The 18,520-nt window shown below is 46.7% G+C and overlaps 1 protein-coding gene across 1 annotated transcript in view; it reads right to left on the minus strand.

Annotated features, from left to right (window-relative positions):
* The window catches only part of FOXO4 (forkhead box O4), a 31,243-nt gene extending 18,200 nt beyond the window's left edge, over positions 1-13,043 (minus strand). Inside the window, exon 1 of the mRNA XM_082207447.1 lies at positions 12,341-13,043. Within this exon, the coding sequence (XP_082063573.1) occupies positions 12,341-12,799 (459 nt within the window). The 5' untranslated portion in view covers positions 12,800-13,043. The remainder of the gene's footprint in view (positions 1-12,340) is intronic.
* Between the last annotated feature and the right edge of the window lie 5,477 nt (positions 13,044-18,520).

An 18,520-nucleotide genomic window follows, 5' to 3' on the forward strand; every position in this document is an offset into this window, starting at 1 on the left:
TGATTATTCTACCTTACAGTGGGATGCTAACCTCCATACTACTAAGGTCTGCAAAGAAGGAGGTCATCAAAAGTTATGCAAACTAAATTCCTAGTATTTCCGTACTAGAACAAGCTTAACCTGCTGACATTCTGCCTGCCACAACTGTTAAAAGCACAAGAACACTGCTCTTCCTCCAACACTAACCCTAAATAATGCAAAGCACTAAATGTTCCCAAGTTGCAAATAAGTTAGTTTACCTAAACCTAGGACACACCACACACAGCTCATAGGCAAATCTACTATCTTTTCATACAAAGATCCTAGTGCCAGTTACCGTATTTTTCGCACCATAGGACGCACCGGACAATAGGACGCACTTTGCTTTAGAGGGGGGAGAACAAGAAAAAAAAATTTCTCCCCCTCTCTGCCCAGCGCCCCTTCAGTGAAGCGGCAGGAGGCGCTGCACAGAGAGGGGGAGAACTTTCCCCCTCTTGTTTTCCCGCTCTAAAACAAGGTGCGTTCAGGCGGCTACCTTGGAAGCCTGGAGAGCGAGAGGGGTCAGTGTGCACTGACCCCTCTCGCTCTCCAGGCTTCAGGTTCCTTTCGACCTGCTCTTTGGGGCTGGCGGGGGGAAGCCCACCAACAGCCCCAAAGAGCAGGTCAGGGAGCAGCGGAAAGGTGCAGCGGAGAGGCTCCTGCCATAGCCGTGCATCACCTCTCCAGCCGGGAGAGCGTGCGCGAGGCTAAAGCAGCCCCCCACGACCCTCTCCCGGCTGGGGAGGTGACGCGTGGCTATAGAGGCTCCTGCCATAGCTGCGCGTCACCTCTCCAGATGGGAGAGGGTCGCGGGGGGCTGCTTTAGCCCCGCGTGCGCTCTCCCGGCTGGAGAGGTGACACGAAGCTGTAGAGGTTCCTGCCATAGCCGCGCGTCACCCACCAACAGCCCCAAAGAGCAGGTCAGGGAGCAGCGGAAAGGTGCAGCGGAGAGGCTCCTGCCATAGCCGTGCATCACCTCTCCAGCCGGGAGAGCGTGCGCGAGGCTAAAGCAGCCCCCCACGACCCTCTCCCGGCTGGGGAGGTGACGCGTGGCTATAGAGGCTCCTGCCATAGCTGCGCGTCACCTCTCCAGATGGGAGAGGTTCGCGGGGGGCTGCTTTAGCCCCGCGTGCGCTCTCCCGGCTGGAGAGGTGACACGAAGCTGTAGAGGTTCCTGCCATAGCCGCGCGTCACCTCTCCAGCCGGGAGAGGGTCGCGGGGCTATGGTGTCTTTGCTCCATAGGACGCACACACATTTCCCATTCATTTTTGAAGGGGAAAAAGTGTGTCCTATAGAGCGAAAAATACGGTAAGTTCTCCTTTCACAGCCAGGAAGGGAGTAAAAAGTTGGGGCTGTGCACAACATGTTCTGTAGAATGTTTAAGAACTACCGCCCTATATCACTACTTAATGTGGATTACAAAATTTTTGCAGACATTTTAGCAAAAAGACTGAAAAGAGTGTTGATGGATGAGATTCATATGGACCAAGCAGGCTTTCTTCCAAAAAGACATTTGTCAGATAATGTGAGGAACATAATAGACATTTTGGAACTACTAGAGGTGAATATAAACACTAAAGCAGTTTTGATATTTGTGGATGCAGAGAAAGCCTTTGACAATATTTCGTGGAGTTTTATGAAAAAGAATCTTCATGGGATGGGGGTAGGACAAGGATTTGAGAATGGTATGGGTGCAATATATTCTGAACAAAAAGCTAAGCTAATTGTAAACAATGTAATAACTGAGGAACTTAAGATAGAAAAAGGAACACGACAGGGGTGCCCAATTTCCCCATTGCTTTTTATTTCGGTCCTGGAGGTGTTGCTGAACATGATTAGAGATGACCAGCAAGTTAAAGGTGTACAGGTCGGAACTAAACACTATAAGTTAAGAGCGTTCGCAGATGACCTTGTATTGACTTTGCAGGAGCCAAACACTAGTACAAAAAGAGTGTTGGAAATAATCCAACAATTTGGGCAGGTAGCCGGATTTAAATTGAATAAACAAAAAACTAAAGTCTTAGGGAAAAACCTAACAGATATGGAAAAGAATAAGTTTCAAGAAGAGACAGGTCTGACGGTGGTTAAGAAGGTGAAATATCTAGGGGTTAATTTAACATCTAAAAATTTGAATCTGTATAAGGATAATTATGAAAAATGCTGGTCAGAAATTAAAAAAGATCTAGAAATATGGTCAAATTTGAGATTGTCAATGTTAGGCCGAATTGCAGTGATTAAGATGAATGTATTGCCTAGAATGTTATTTTTATTTCAAACTTTGCAGATTATTGACAAGATGGACTGTTTCAAGAGGTGGCAGAAAGATATTGCGAAATTTGTCTGGCAGGGCAAAAAGCCCAGAATAAAATATAAAATATTAACAGATGCAAAAGAAAGAGGGGGATTTGCCCTGCCGGACTTAAAATTGTACTATGAAGCAGCAGCATTCTGCTGGCTGAAAGAGTGGATGCTCCTCGAGAATACAGATATCTTGGACTTAGAAGGTTTCAATAATGCATTTGGCTGGCATGCATATCTATGGTATGACAAAATCAAAGTGCATAGTGCCTTTAAAAATCATATTGTAAGGAAAGCGTTGTTCAATGTTTGGATGAGATATAAAGATCTGTTGGAAAACAAAACCCCTAGATGGTTGTCACCCTTAGAGGCTAAGGCCCACAAGAAAGTTAATATGGAGGACGGATGGCCAAAGTATTGTGAGATCTTAGAACAGGATGGAGAGAAACTGAAATTAAAGAGCCATGAAAAACTAAAACCCAAAGTACAAGATTGGCTCCACTATTATCAAATAATGGAGGTTTTCAAACAAGACAGGAAAATTGGCTTCCAGGTGGAAAAATCAAAACTTGAGACAGAATTGTTAGAACCCAATACTAAGAACTTGACAAGAATGTATAACTTGCTGTTGAAATGGAATACACAAGACGAAACAGTTAAATCAGTTATGATTAAGTGGGCACAGGATATTGGTCATAATATTATGTCTGCTGACTGGGAAAGGTTGTGGAACACTGGTATTAAATTTACGGCATGTAGTGCTTTAAAGGAAAATGTTATGAAAATGGTCTATAGGTGGTACATGACCCCAGTTAAGCTAGCAAAAATTTACCATTTGCCTGATAACAAATGTTGGAAATGTAAGGAAACTGAAGGTACTTTTTATCATCTTTGGTGGACATGCCCGAAGATTAAGGCTTTCTGGGAGATGATATATAATGAAATGAAAAAGGTATTTAAATATACCTTCCTTAAGAAACCAGAGGCCTTTCTCTTGGGCATTGTCGGCCAATTGGTGCCAAAAAAGGATAGAACTTTTTTCATGTATGCAACAACAGCAGCAAGAATACTGATCGCAAAGTATTGGAAGACACAAGATTTACCCACCTTGGAAGAATGGCAGATGAAAGTGATTGACTATATGACATTGGCGGAAATGACGAGCAGAATTCGTGACCAGGGAAAGGAGACTGCGGAAGAAGACTGGAAGAAATTTAAGATTTATCTTAAGAACTATTATAAACTTGATGAAGCTTAGAATGTCGAGATTTTACAGAGAGAAAGGGTTGCAGTAATATAAGATCAGATTAAGAAAGGACTATGATGAATTAGGATGGGAAAGAACATTTATAAGTTGCTATAAAATTTGGACATGAGGATGCAGAAAGGGGAGGTATGGGGAAGTCCGAGGAAAGAAGTCTATGAAAGGATATTTTGAAATTATATTTGTTTGTTTGTCTGTTTTTCTTTTATGTTTGTTTGTTATAAAAACTTTTGGAAAACTAATAAAAATTTTATAAAAAAAAAGAAAAAAAAATTTCTCCCCCTCTCTGCCCAGCGCCCCTTCAGTGAAGCGGCAGGAGGCGCTGCACAGAGAGGGGGAGAACTTTCCCCCTCTTGTTTTCCCGCTCTAAAACAAGGTGCGTTCAGGCGGCTACCTTGGAAGCCTGGAGAGCGAGAGGGGTCAGTGTGCACTGACCCCTCTCGCTCTCCAGGCTTCAGGTTCCTTTCGACCTGCTCTTTGGGGCTGGCGGGGGGAAGCCCACCAACAGCCCCAAAGAGCAGGTCAGGGAGCAGCGGAAAGGTGCAGCGGAGAGGCTCCTGCCATAGCCGTGCATCACCTCTCCAGCCGGGAGAGCGTGTGCGAGGCTAAAGCAGCCCCCCACGACCCTCTCCCGGCTGGGGAGGTGACGCGTGGCTATAGAGGCTCCTGCCATAGCTGCGCGTCACCTCTCCAGATGGGAGAGGGTCGCGGGGGGCTGCTTTAGCCCCGCGTGCGCTCTCCCGGCTGGAGAGGTGACACGAAGCTGTAGAGGTTCCTGCCATAGCCGCGCGTCACCTCTCCAGCCGGGAGAGGGTCGCGGGGCTATGGTGTCTTTGCTCCATAGGACGCACACACATTTCCCATTCATTTTTGAAGGGGAAAAAGTGTGTCCTATAGAGCGAAAAATACGGTAAGTTCTCCTTTCACAGCCAGGAAGGGAGTAAAAAGTTGGGGCTGTGCACAACATGTTCTGTAGAATGTTTAACCCAAAATCAAGTCTTATGGACCAGAGGCACAAAAGCCAAAAGATAGTGGGTGGAGAGTCACTTCATATGGACAACTGGTGGCACAGTATAAGTGCCTGGAAGCAGTTATTCTGGGGCTCAGTACAGCTGCAGGCCAACCTGTACACATGCTCTCTTCAGGGAAAACAGCTTCTTTCAAAAACTGGCAGAAACAGCACCAAGGTTTTCCAAGACAATTCAACTTGAGTTATGAAGAGCAAGCAATGTGAGGAGGGAGTGGGAAAGTGCCCTCTGGGACTCTGCACCCAAATGGCTCTGGGGTGGGGCATGTTTGTCCTGTTCCGTCCTTGTTCAGTTAAGCACACCCTGCTTTTAATCTAGAGTTCACTCAGGAATAGGCATGGCTGACAACACCTCAGAGCAGATACTCTCTGTGGGTTCCCTAGCAAAGATGCCCAAAGATATTACAGGGATAGGATTGTGCTACTGTGCTTGCCACCTCATCTTTTTCTAATACATTGTATTTCCATTCATCACCCATCTCATCTGCCAGCTGGCATGCACTGTAAGTGAGATGCTTGTAGGCTGGGCCCACCAATATGCATGTAACTTGCATATCAAAAACATAACTTTTGCAAAGCTTCAACAGAACTGTTTGAGTCAGACAAGTCCAGGTGTTGCTGGAGAACCCTTTCCAATGTACCACACCTACTCCTGAACATCAACATTTATTATGAAGCAGTGCTCAAAGTATAGTTTACCTCTTTGGTTTTTACCTACCCAAGAGAATTATGTCCAAATCTTCTACTTAAATCATCTTGTTTTGGGAATGATACAAGTCATAAAATTCCATACACAGAAAGAAGCCAAGCAAACAGCTATCCACACCAGCATAAAGCAGCACACAAGAACAGCCTCTGATCAATGAAAAATTGGAAGTGCCTTTCTTGGCATTTCCCAATATGTACCTTGCAAATGAAGAAACACACTGGGTTTACAAGGAGGATGTCCAAGCTAAGTAGAGGAAATAAACTTTGATGATTTCTGGTGTACGGTGATTTTCACATACCATTTTTTCAGAGTACAGTGGTACCTCTGGATACGAACGGAATCCGTTCCAGAGCCCCATTCGCATCCAGAACAGAACGCAACCTGCATCTGCGCGTGTTGTGATTCGCCGCTTCTGCGCATGACATCATTTTAACCATCTGCGCATGCACGAGCAGCGAAACCCAGAAGTAACGCGTTCCGTTACTTCTGGGTTGCCGCGGACCACAACCTGAAAACACTCAACCTGAAGCAACTTCAACCCGAGGTATGACTGTACTGTTCTCTTTGCTACATCTGTGGGTTTCCATTCTAAAAGAAAGCCACTTTCCCCTGTAAGCTTATAAGCTTGCACTCTGATAGAGGCAGGTGACTCTACAAGAGTGAAGACAGCCACAGTGAGTGGGGATAACCAATAAATCATTACCCTGAAATTTATGCAGCCTAACTACTTAGTAATTTCCCCCTTGTCCCTATTAATTTGGACTTGCCAATCCCATCTTGCCTGAGCTCAGTCAGTCAAGTGTAGGGATCCTTAAGGCAGTTTCCTGAAAGAGACGTATGAAAGTTTCTATAAGATTGGGGCAGAATCTGGTATCTTATGCCAATCTTTTAACAGTCCTACTATGAAACCAATAGAAATGTTTTGCTTCCATTTATACAAAGATACAAAGTATAGCTTTACCCAAGCAGCATTCAAAGCCGAAAAGATTTAAAATGTTTCATGATTCATCAAGAAAATTGCACAAGAGTCTACAGACATACACGAATGCTATAACATCCTTCCCTTTAAAAAAAAATATATTGAAGATTTTAGTTTAAAAAATATGTGCATTGTCTCTTTTCTCAAGTTGCATTTTCTACAGATCAGTTACATTTGTTGTGAGACATGAGTGTTGCATGCAGTATAAGGTCGGTAAAAAAAGAAGGGGGGAAAGGGAGGGGATGGTGAGAGGGGTGGGGTCAGGTGGTAATGCTTATTTTCTTTTTATGTGGGGTTTTGTGTCAGCGTCACTTGTATGGGTTCTCTTTCTGTTCACTTATGTTTCCTTGGTGGTGAGAGAGGTTGAGGGTAGCCTAGAGTTTGGTTGGTTCTTTGGTTGGCTGTAGTGAGAGTTGTTCATGTGTGTGAAAGGGTGGATTTTTTGGTCGTTAGCCAAAATGATTTGTACACTGTTGGTAGATTCTTGTTGGGCTGTGTATGTGATGAAGAGGAACCATACTGGAGTGAGAACATCTTCTTCTACTTATCCCCATGTCAGTTTCAGTTTATTGGTTAGCTTTTCTAGTGAGGCCGTTTCCCATACTGCTTGATACCATTTGCCCATGTTTACTCCTGACAAGTCTCTCCAGTGTCTGGCTATGAGGCTTCTGGCTGCTGAGATTAGGTGGGTTATGAGCTCTGCATAATGTGAGTGGGCATTATTAACTTGGACGATGTTCTGGGGTGACTTCTAATACCTACTTATTTATTTTGCATATTTCTTGTATGACTGGTGTTCTTGTATGACAGGATGGATTTTGGGACATTCCCACCACATGTGAAGGTATGTGCCTATGGAGGTGCAGCCTCTCCAGCATTTTGGTGAGGATCCTGGGCGCCTCAGCCCTAGTTTACCTTGTGTTAGGTACCATTGGTAAGTGAATTTCAGGGTGAGTTACCATAGATTCTGGCGCATAAGATGACTTTTTAACCCCGGAAAAGAGGTTAAAAAGTCGGGGGTTGTCTTATACACCGGGTATGGCTGCAGTGGGTGGCAGGCTCCGCACCGGGAGGAAGCTGCCCGACAAAGCTGCCCAGTGATGCTAAGCCAGCTTCGCTGGGCAGCTTCCTCCCAACATGGAGCCCACCACCCACTGCTGCAGTGGCGACAGCTTCGCTGGGCAGCAGCAGTGGGCGGCGGGCTCCACGCCAAGAGGAAGCTGCCCAGTCGCCTAATACGCCAGAATCTTCGGTATTTTCTTTTAGTTGAGATGGATTTAAGGGGGGGAGTTAGACCACATTCTAGTCGATTGGGTGGGATTAATTTTATAGTCTATGTTGTTCAGGCCTAACTACAGTGCTCAGATTCACTGGCATGATACAGAATGCTTCCCTAAAGATAGAAAATAAATAAATATTAAGGCACAATATTGTTGGCAAATCCTTGTGCTTCCCGTGCTAAAAGCACAAGCACTGGGAAAGGGACTTTAACCATATTCCTGACACCTGTATGGGAGATGCCTGGTATAAGTGACAGCTCAAAACAGTACTCACTGCCAAAACATGTGTTTCAACTGCTTTAGAACAAAACCTTTCATTAAGTGTCTATCCATACAAGGGAATCCTGCAGAATAAAGGACAGGAAGAAACTGTTCAGTGTCTGCTTGTAGGACTGTTGTTAATTCATCCTTCACTAACAGAACATCTTCATTTACTTGGCAGACGGGGTTTGAGGGGGGTGGAGGACAATGAGAATTGACTAAAGAAACAAAAGGCAGCCAGTGTGATAGATATGAACACAGGTAACCAAGTTCAAGTTCTGCTGAGCCTTGAAGCCTATGGGACATCCTCAGGCAAGCTTCTGCACCACAGAATAAACTACAGGGTAGTTGTCTATTTGCAAAAGAGGGGAAATTAACTCCAAAATCAAAGCAAGTCCATGTGCTTCAAAAGCAAAAGAGTATTTTTTTGTTACTACAGTGGTACCTCGGGTTAAGTACTTAATTTGTTCCAGAGGTCCGTACTTAAGCTGAAACTGTTCTTAACCTGAAGCACCACTTTAGCTAATGGGGCCTCCTGCTGCTGCCACTGCGCTGCCGGAGCACGATTTCTGTTCTTATCATGAAGCAAAGTTCTTAACCTGAAGCACTATTTCTGGGTTAGCGGAATGTGTAACCTGAAGCGTATGTAACCCGAGGTACCACTGTACTTTAAATGCAAGCTTGCAAGGAGTAGATCATTATGGCATGTGGTGCTATTCTGGGATTCTGAATAGGCCTGCGAGAGCGGGACAGCTACCTCATATGAAGCCGCTGAAGGAACCAACTCCCTTTAATACAGGCATTTCCCATTTTGGGGACAAATAAGGCTCATAGCTAAAAGAAAGAGTGATCGTTCTAAGTGCCTTTTCAGCCTTACTGAACTTCCTCAGCACAGAGCATGCATGTTCCCTCTCTGCCCGGAGTTCTTGTTCTGAAGGACGGGTTGTGTGAGCCAGGAATGCATGCTATGAAGGAGTTATTTATACTGAGTATCAACGCAGCTGGGTGACAAAGAACTGAAGCCCAGTATTGAAAACTATTCAAGTGACACTTGGTCTTCCACAGCAGCTTGGCCTAGAGTTCCAGATCGAGCTCGTGCCTTTCCAAGAAATTTCTGAGAACATTTACAAAGGGGGCAGGGAGTGGCCTTTCTTGGAAGTGCTGAAACAAAGTGAACTTAAGGGTCACACTGGAGGGAAGAAGGAAAAGACACACATGGGGTGGGGAAGTAGTCAGCTGTGAAACCCCCCAAGTCCATCTCCTAATACTTGCTCACTATCCCTTTATTAGATACTATCAGAGGCACTGCTGGCCCAGATAAATATTTAGGCTGATCCAATGCAAGGTTTGCCTAGGTAAAAAGAGTCATTCTAGACCACCTTTGCCCAACCTGCTGCCCTCTGGGTACAACTTTCATCTGCCTCAGGAAGCATGGTCAGGCTGATGGGAAACATAACCCAAAACATCTGGAGGGCACCAGGCTGAAGAAGGCATGTCTGAACTAACAGATTATTTAAAGAAATTCATATAAGAGAAAATTGTATGGAACAGAACAAAGCTGGAATTCCTTCTCCCCATCTCCCCAAATTCCTGTCTAAAACTATGTTTTTAGAAGACATCAGCTACCATATTTACTCAAGTCTAATGCAGCATTGAATCTAATGTGCACCTCAGTTTTCAGGACCTTGAAACAAAAAAAGGATTTGCTCGAGAATGTAAATGTGCCATCGAATCTAATGCACACTGTATTTTTTGCATTGTAATTTGGCCAAAAAAGGTGAGCATTAGATTTGAGTAAATACAGTATGTGCAGGAAGGAGGTGGGGGGAGGATGAGAGAACATTTCCAGAATATTTTCAGTCCCTAAAGACAGCGTTTTTACTATCATCCTCCCAATTTCTGACAACAAGATTTTCCTAATCCAGCACAGATGACAGCTTCAGAAAGGGCTATCCTCTGTTAACTGTTTGCCCTTGGAATTTAGCTAAACTATGGGTATCTGGGACATCACACAGTAATCAGGCCAGTGTTGTGACACAGGAAAAAGGAGACTGAACCAATCCACCCCTTTGTTCAGAGAGCCACCCTGCAGAAGTCAACATTACTAGCACATGTAGAAATACACCAAGTCAAATCCAGCAGCCTCTCCATGTGGATCAAAAACTGTAGAAGAGTTAAAATCTAGGAGCTCCAAAGTCCCTACCACAATCGGTCGCAAGATGAAGCAGACTCCTTTGTACGGACAAGGCTTATTTACTATCCTCTCTCTCCAACACTCCGCATTCATGTTCTGTGCAAGAGATGAATGCTTTTCCCATGCCTCCCTAGCTGGCACTGGAAATTGGCTTGCAGGCTGACTAATAATCCCAGTGCCAGCGCAATACTATACACCTGTGGTTCTCAACCAGTGTACCGTGGCCCCCTGGGGTGCCTTGAATGATAGCCAGGGTGCCACAGGCAACACTGGCCTCTATCCCTCTTTTCTTCTCTCCCTCCTCTGATGCCCTCTTGCGTCTCAACCTTCCAAAGGCTTGTGTGGCTGTTTGTTGCAGCAGCCCTGGCTACAAGCTCCAGAGGTGAATGGGGCTTCTGGGGCAGGCCAGGGAGCAGGCACCTTTGTTGGGAGGGGGGAGCTCAGAGACCAGGGGTGGAGGCGGTGGCTGCCCGGAGAACTCCTAGGGAGAGGAGAGGAGGCTGAGGGAACACTCTACGAGGGAGGGTGTGACATAACTGGGCTTCTGAGACCCAGAACGTGTTTCCCTAGAGGGGAGCCGTAGAAAAAATGTAGCTGGTCAAGGGAGCCATGGACTCAAAAAGGTTGAAAATCTCTGCTATACATGGTTCCATGTAAAAATCTGACAGTGCCCAATCCCCTGATGTCTCCACCTTTTAATTCTTTCAAGTGCCTTTAACACTGGCACAGCAGCTCTGTCAAGAAAAAGTGTCACCTGTTGAGGTCTTTGGTCTCAAAAAAAGTCTAAAAGCAAAGGGGCAGTATCCTAAAACTTTTATTATGAAAAGCCACAAAGTCAAGATGTTGCTGGTAAAGCAAGGTGGAAGCATAATCTGCCAAGCATTAAAATGTTGGTTCAGGATGATACAGAAACCCTGCCAAGAAAAGGTATTCTTTTCTCCTCCTGTATTTGCATTCGGTATTTGTCTTTTAGACCACATGCCACTATATGCCTTTGGGTGCCCTGGCAGAAAAATGTCTTGTAAATGTAGTATATAAAATAAACACAGGGATGTTGGGGGATGTGGAAAGAGAGATAAGGAAGAAAAGGTAGAAGTGTCATAGCTCCATGTAGCTTAGCAACAAACAATCAGGAAGCAGTCAGCTTCAATCTCCCTTTCACGATACTCAGCGGTCAACAACACTCACTCAATCTTCCAACTCTGCAAGACAGGAAAGATAATACTAGCCTACCTTACAGGAATGTTGCAATGGCTCCTGAAACAAGAGCACAGGAGGCAGCACTCAAGCACACCACAGGAACACTATCATCCATGTGCATAAAGTGTAGCCACAATGGACCATAAGAAAAGTACCCAAAATCCAAATTTGAACCATTTGCTATTATTTGGAATGGCAAAAACATCACATAGGCACTGGAGCTCCTCAGAATTGTTCAGCAGGCAGGCTAGATCATGGGTAGGCAAACTAAGGCAAATTGCCTTCACAATCCGGCTGGCAGCCGGAGTACAATGTGTTCTTTTATTTAAAATGCATCTCTAGGTTATTTGCGGGGCATAGGAATTTGTTCATTCCCCCCCCCCAAATATAGTCCGGTCCCCCACAAGGTGTGAGGGACAGTGGACCGGATCCCTGCTGAAAACGTTTGAGGACCCCTGGGCTAGATGGTGAACAGAGCAAACTGGAGAAGGAAGGTGGCAGGGTCGAGAGAGCCCAGATGCTTTGTTCACCACCTCACTGGATGGGTTCCGGAGAAAACTTAAGATCCTGCACACTCTCTTTTGGCCTTACTAAGCAGAAGAACTGCTCAAATTACAGGATCGCATCCAATATGCCAGCTCCACTCCAGTTCAGACCCACCGAAATAACTGGGCACGACTCAATTTCGGCCCGCTGATTCTGATGGGTTTATATCAAGTGCAGTAACTTAGTGGGGCACATTATGCTGTTGTTGTTTTCTCTTTGCTAGCCACTTTGCAATTCATGCGAATGGAAAGCGGCGTGGATATAGGCTTGTATCTAATATACCACCCCCACTCCCGATCAGCCCCACCGAAATAACTGGGTACGGCTCAATTTGGGTTAGGTGATTCCGGTGGGTCTACTCCGAGTGCAGTAACTTAGGCGGGCACATTGTGCTGTTGCTGTCTTCTGTTTGTAAGCTGCTTTACGAATGTAAAGCGGCGTAGGTGGATAACAAACCGAATCAACCCCGCGGCGTGTTCTCTTGCTTTGTTGTTGTCGGCTGGTTTTCTGCTGTCTCCCCCACGAAGCCACTTCTTGCCCCCTCGCCACCCCCGGGGACTCACCTTCCATCCGGCGGAGCTGTTGCTGTCGCCCTTGTCGCGGAAGTAAGGCACGGAGCGGACCATCCACTCGTAGATCTGCGCCAGCGTCAGGCGCTTGTCCGGGGCGCTCTCGATGGCTTGGCTGATGAGGTCCGCGTAAGACTGGCTGCCCCAGGCGTTGCGACGCGCCCCGCCGCCGGACCCGCCGCCGCCGCTTTTCCGCGATCCGCCGGACCCGCCGCCGCCTCCCGGCGCCGCGGCCGCCGCTGCCCCGGCCGCCGCCACCCCGGCCGGCTCCTCGGGGCTCCCCAGCCCGCTGCCGGGCGCTGCCCCGGGCTCCGTGTCGGCCGCCGCCAGCTCCGGCCGGGGCAGCGGCCAAGTGCAAGAGCGCGGCCGGCTCTGAGGGGGGAACTCCGGGTCCAAAGCCGCCGCCACCGAGGGAGACTCCGCCGCTGAGGGGCTCCCCGCCGGCTCCGCCATGATGGCGACGCTCCGGGGCTCCGGCCGCCCTCAGCGCCGCCACATCACCCGCCGACGATCGGACCCGCGCGGCGATCTCCCCGGTCCTCGCCCGAAGGTGGCGCGGCCCGAGCGGCGGCTTTGCCGGCGCCTCGATCTCGATCTCTCGGTGGTACCGCCCGCCCTGAGGGCCCTCCCGCTCGCCGCCGATTCTTGCTCAGAACTGAGCGCTCCGCCACGAGAGCAGGCGCCTCGGCGGCACTGTTTATCACAGACGGGGAGAGGGGCGGGGGAGTTGGAAATGAGCCCGCGCGTGCGCACGCGGTGCACCTTGGGAGCCGTAGTCCCCCAAGCGAGGCGACGGCGGGCGGGGGGAAGCGTCTCGAAGCTGGACGCGGTTTCCCGTCAGGCCAAGCGCGAGACTTTCTTTCGAGGAGGGAGGGAGATCATGCGGACTACAAACCCCAGAGTTCCAGCTTCTCGCTTACCCTCTGTCTCCCTCCTCCTCCTCCCCCCCGCCCCACCGTGCCGGCGTTACATAAGCAGCCAACCAATCCGCTTCATCCAAAACAAGTGCGCCGTGCTAGGCGGCGCTGCGCTCCCACTCCTTTGGCTGGTGTGTCCAGCGGCTGCTACTCCCCCCTTTGCCCGCCACGGCGAAGCTCTGCCGGGGCTGTTCTGTCTAATCGCCCCCCTCCCGCGCGTGGATGATGCAGCCAGATTAAAGGCGTCTTCAATGATTGATTAGACGACAGCTAGCCAACTGATTTATTAATCGATTAAACCTACACAAATTCTCTCGCTTGTGTGTGTGTGTGTACTTACTACTATTCTACACAAAGTCTCTGCGTGTGGTTTTTCTCTCTCCATATGAGATAGACATTTAGAAATTGAAAAATACATTTGCAGTTTTTCACATGTGAATAAAACTGCTTCTGTGGGGGGGGGGGCGAGGGCGGGGAGGCAAGCTTCGCTCAAGTTGAGAAGATGCTGCAAGATTCAGCTTGTCTCTGGAGAGGATGAGCTTCCTCGGTTGGAGGAACTCAGGACAGATGCTGCCTGCGGTGCAAGGTGAGCAAAGGTCAGATCTTCAGCCATGAAACTGGCTGAAGAGGGGAAGGGGCACCTGAAGTGTACATTTTAAACCAGCATCATACCAGTTTAATAATAATGTTATTATTTATATCCCACCCATCTGACTAGGTTCCCTGAGCCACTGTGGGTGGCCTCCAGCAAAATACAAAAACACAATAAAACATCAAAAACTTCTGTATGCAGGGCTGCTTTCATATGTCTTCAAGAAGACATATGGTTATCTCCTTGACAACTAATGGGAGGGCATTCTGCAGGGCAGGCACCACTACCAAGAATGCCCTCTGCTGGTTCCCTGTAACTTCACTTCTCCCAGTGAGGGATCTGCCAGAAGGCTCTCAGAGCTGAAACTCAGTGCCTGGACTTTAAACAGTCATGCCTTCCCCCAAAAGATCCTGGGAAGGGTAGTTTCCTTAAGAGTGATTAAAGTTGTTAGGAGGCCCCTTTCCCCCTCACTGTGATACAATTCCTAGAGTGTTCTAGGATTCAGAACGTCCTAAAGACTGCTGATTCACCTGCTGAAAATACCTTTCTTGTGTTGGCACACACCACCTTTCCCTAGGGGGGTACAAGGAGAAAGGCCTCTGATGATGAAAGTAGGGTCCAGGTGGGTTCATGTGGGGAGCTGCCCCAGAAATTACTCAAATGGGACTTGAGCGCAAGAGCATTCTCCCTGTTTGTGATTCCCAGCAACTGGTAATCAGAAGTATACTGCACAACACTGCTTCGATAGCTAAGCTGTGTCCATTTTGTGTTTGCACAGATATTTGTGGCTCAGGACCCCAATATCTCCTGGAATGACTCTCCCAAAATGAAAGCCTCTGGCCACTTAGATCTTCATCTAAGCCCTTCTCCAGGTCCCTCCTTCAAGGGAGGCTCAGAAGATGGTGACAAAGGAGAAGGCCTTTCCACTGGCAACTTCTCATCTGTGGAGCCACATCTTCTGGCTGCAAATTTCGTACTTTTAACATTAAAGCTCTTTCACCTCCACCCCCCAGTTGTTGTGTCACTTGCAAATTATATAGAACACCACAGAAAGCCAAAACTATAGAAAGTTTGAAATCTAGTGTGCACACTAGCCAGTGTAATTATTTCATTCTAATTGTGAGCATCCATCTGCCTCGGGAGACAATGGAGGAATGTGCTTTTGGGGCTGAAGTCAAATTGTTGGAAGGTTGCAGCGCCTGCTGTGGTTGTAGAGACTGGCATGGGAGAGACATGTTTTGTTGCAGCTGGGGCAGATGAAGGGATCCAATTGTGTTACTGCAGATGCATCATGGTGTTTCTGCACTTCTCCCAGAGGTCATTCATTCTTTGGTCACTGCTATGGTTACATAGCCTGTCTCCAAGCACTGTGGTCATCTGCAAGCGATTCCCACATAGCAGAGTTGATGTTGCCAGCCTTCATGTTTGCAGACATCTTTGTAACACAGAATTGGTCTACCAATGGGCCTGGTGCCTGAAGCCAGGTCACCGCAGAGCACCCCTTTGGGGATCCTGCAATCTTACAATTTTTGGATGGTGTGTGGGATCATGACCTTCTAATACAAATTATATTCTCATACAAATACAGGAAAAGCCCATCATGCATCCCTTATGAAAATAGCCCAACCTTGTTTACTGGGTACTGTCTACACATCTCTCCAGGGTATCTGGCTGGGGACATTCCCAACCCTACCTGGAGATTTTGGGCATTGACTCTGGGGCCTTCTGCATGTGAAACAAGCACTTCACCACTGAGCTAATAACACAAGAAACTGCCACATACAGAGTCAGCCCACAGGCCCATCTGGCTCAACACTGTCTGTATACTGACTAGTGCAAAACTTTCCAGTGTTACAGTCAGGGGACATAAGCTACCTTCCCTGAAGATGTGGAGGACTGAACCTGGGACCTTCTGCCCAAAGCACGTGCTATACCAAGCTACAGCTACTGAATGCTTCTTGCACTGTGATATGCTGCTTTTATTGAAAAATATTTGGATAACGATGTGTCACAAATAATTTTTTTTTGTTTAGTCGTTTAGTTGTGTCTGACCCCATGAACCAGAGCACACCAGGCCTCCCGCAGTTTGGTCAGATTCATGTTGGTAGCTTCGAGAACACTGCCCAACCATTTCGTCCTCTGTCATCCCCTTCTCCTTGTGCCCTCCATCTTTCCCAACATCAGGGTCTTTTCCTTTTTTTAAAAAAAACGATATTTATTGAGAATTTAAAGTTACAGAGATAAAAAAAGGAAAAGGAAAAAAATAAACAAAAAAGAAAAGGAATTAAACAATACAAGTCAGTAAAAAGAAAAAAAAGAAAAAACAAAACACACAATACATCAAAACCAAAAACAAAAGCAAACAAAAAATTGAAAACAAATCCAATATTCCCAAATCTTTATCTTTCGTTAACTTGTTTCGTAGACCTCCCCACACCTCCCTTTTTTGTATTCTACTTATTAATTATCTCAGCAAATCCTTTCCATCTTTCACTATATTCTGTCATTAAATTACCTTAATTTATTTTAACCTTATCTTACCATAAAAAGGCCTAAAGCTTAAAACTTAAAACTTATTTATACAGAATTCCTTATAGTATTTCTACTAAAGCCAAATAGTTTCATTCCAGCATTTTTTCTAACACTCATTAATTTTACAATAATTCTCTAAATGAATTTTTAAACTTTCTTCCAATCTTCATCCATCGTCTCTTCTTCCTGGTCTCGGGTTTTGTCAGTCCTTTCTATCCCTTCCATCTAGTCCATCAACCTGGTGACCTTCTATCCGAGGCTCTTAAGTCTTTTCCATGTCCCTTCTGCAGGTCTTCTTCATGTTTATACCTGCACTTTACTTTGTCTTCTGCTGATCTTATTCTTGATTTCCTTCCTTTCTCACTGAGGGGTAGATCTCGGGGAGACTCCAACTTGACAATATCTTTATCCCTTCTCGAGAGGTCAGCCCATTCTCCATAGTCAGCACTGAAATCCAAAAAATATTTGAAGGCATGTTTCAAAGTCCCTCCCAGGTTAAGGGCCCCCACGACTTCAAACTCCCCCTGGCCCAAAACCAGATCCCAAAAGTCAAAGCATCCCTGCATAGGGGGATCTATCCAACTTCCCATCTCCAAACCAAACAGTACTCCATCTCTCCAAATCTGACTTTCTCCAGGTTCAGTCGTCAGAAACAACAACTTATGTTCCTGCAAGGCCGCAGCTCTCTCCATTTCTATTACTTGAGGTTCAGCAGCAACCTCCTCCTTTGTCTTCTGCACAACTTGCCCTGTCAAAGCAAATTCCTGGGTTGGTTCCTGAGCGGTTTCTATATAGATATTCACTGTTTGCCCAAAACTGCAACAGTCATCAAATCCATCTTCTCATGTAGCTGTTCCAGTAAAGTGCTTGTCTTGCAAAAAGCAAGCACTAAGGCTTCTTCTGGGCACATTCTTGTTCGAGGTCAATGTCTGGTTCCCACGATCTTTAATCTCTACAGCTGTAGAATTCCCCAGATCGACTCCAGCAGCAGTTTCACAAGCTCCCTCTGGAGGAAACAATTTCTGTTTGTATCCGTCTTTTTGAAAGCTGATCCCGCAACAAAATTACTTTCATTTTTCAGATATTTTGTTCCTTTTAAATGCAAAAGGAAACATTGGAATCAATATGTTTCTCTTTTTTAACTATCTGTCAAAAAACGTTTTATTCACAATCAATGAACTTCCCCAAAGCGTCTGTCTCTGATACCCCGTTCCCAGGTTCAAGATGGTGGAAATTTATCTTTCCTTACTCTCTCTCCTGCAGGTTTAAACAATCTAAGATTTTCCCCCTCTTCTCCTGCTTCCAAGGGGGGTTTGGTAGTTTTAACTGATGGAAATTTAGTCCTTTACAAACAACTTTCCAGACTTTAGCTTGCAATGTCCTTGCTTCAATCTATTTACAAAAGCGGAAGGCAAACTTCCTGTTTAGACCTTCCCGCTTTGGTGCCAAATTAAGATGTTTCATAGTACAATTTTCCGTTCTACTCATGGGTACTTGTTTAGTCCAATTGCCCACAGGAAAAAGTCAGCACTCTCCGGCAACAGCAATGCGGCTTCACTCCGTGATAAGAGCAGTCGATTTGAAGCACCGCGCCGCTCACCCCACGTCGCTCCGGATCCCCGAAACCGGGTTTCCCCGCGAGTAGGGGAGGCGCAAAAGGTGCCAGCCGAATCCCATGTCCACAGGCTTCTCCCGCCTGTGGTTTTTAGTGGGTCTCCGCCTCGCCGTGGCGGTCCAGACCCTAATTTCCACGAAGCGGATTCCTCCCGGTCAGAGGAAATCCGCCATTGCCGGAAGCACTAACCCGGAAGTCCATCAGGGTCTTTTCCAGGGAGTCTTCTCTTCTCATGAGGTGGCCAAAGTATTGGAGCCTCAGCTTCAGGATCTGTCCTTCCAGTGAGCACTCAGGGCTGACTTCCTTCAGAATGGAGAGGTTTGATCTTCTTGCTGTCCATGGGACTCTCAAGAGTCTCCTCCAGCACCATAATTCAAAAGCATCAATTCTTCGGTCATCAGCCTTCTTTATGGTCCAGCTCTCACTTCCATACATCACTACTGGGAAAAGCATAGCTTTAACTATACGGACCTTTGTTGGCAAGGTGATGTCTCTGCTTTTTAAGATGCTGCCTAGGT

Source organism: Podarcis vaucheri (genome assembly GCF_965113315.1).
Source record: "Podarcis vaucheri genome assembly, chromosome: Z".
NCBI lineage: Eukaryota > Metazoa > Chordata > Lepidosauria > Squamata > Lacertidae > Podarcis > Podarcis vaucheri.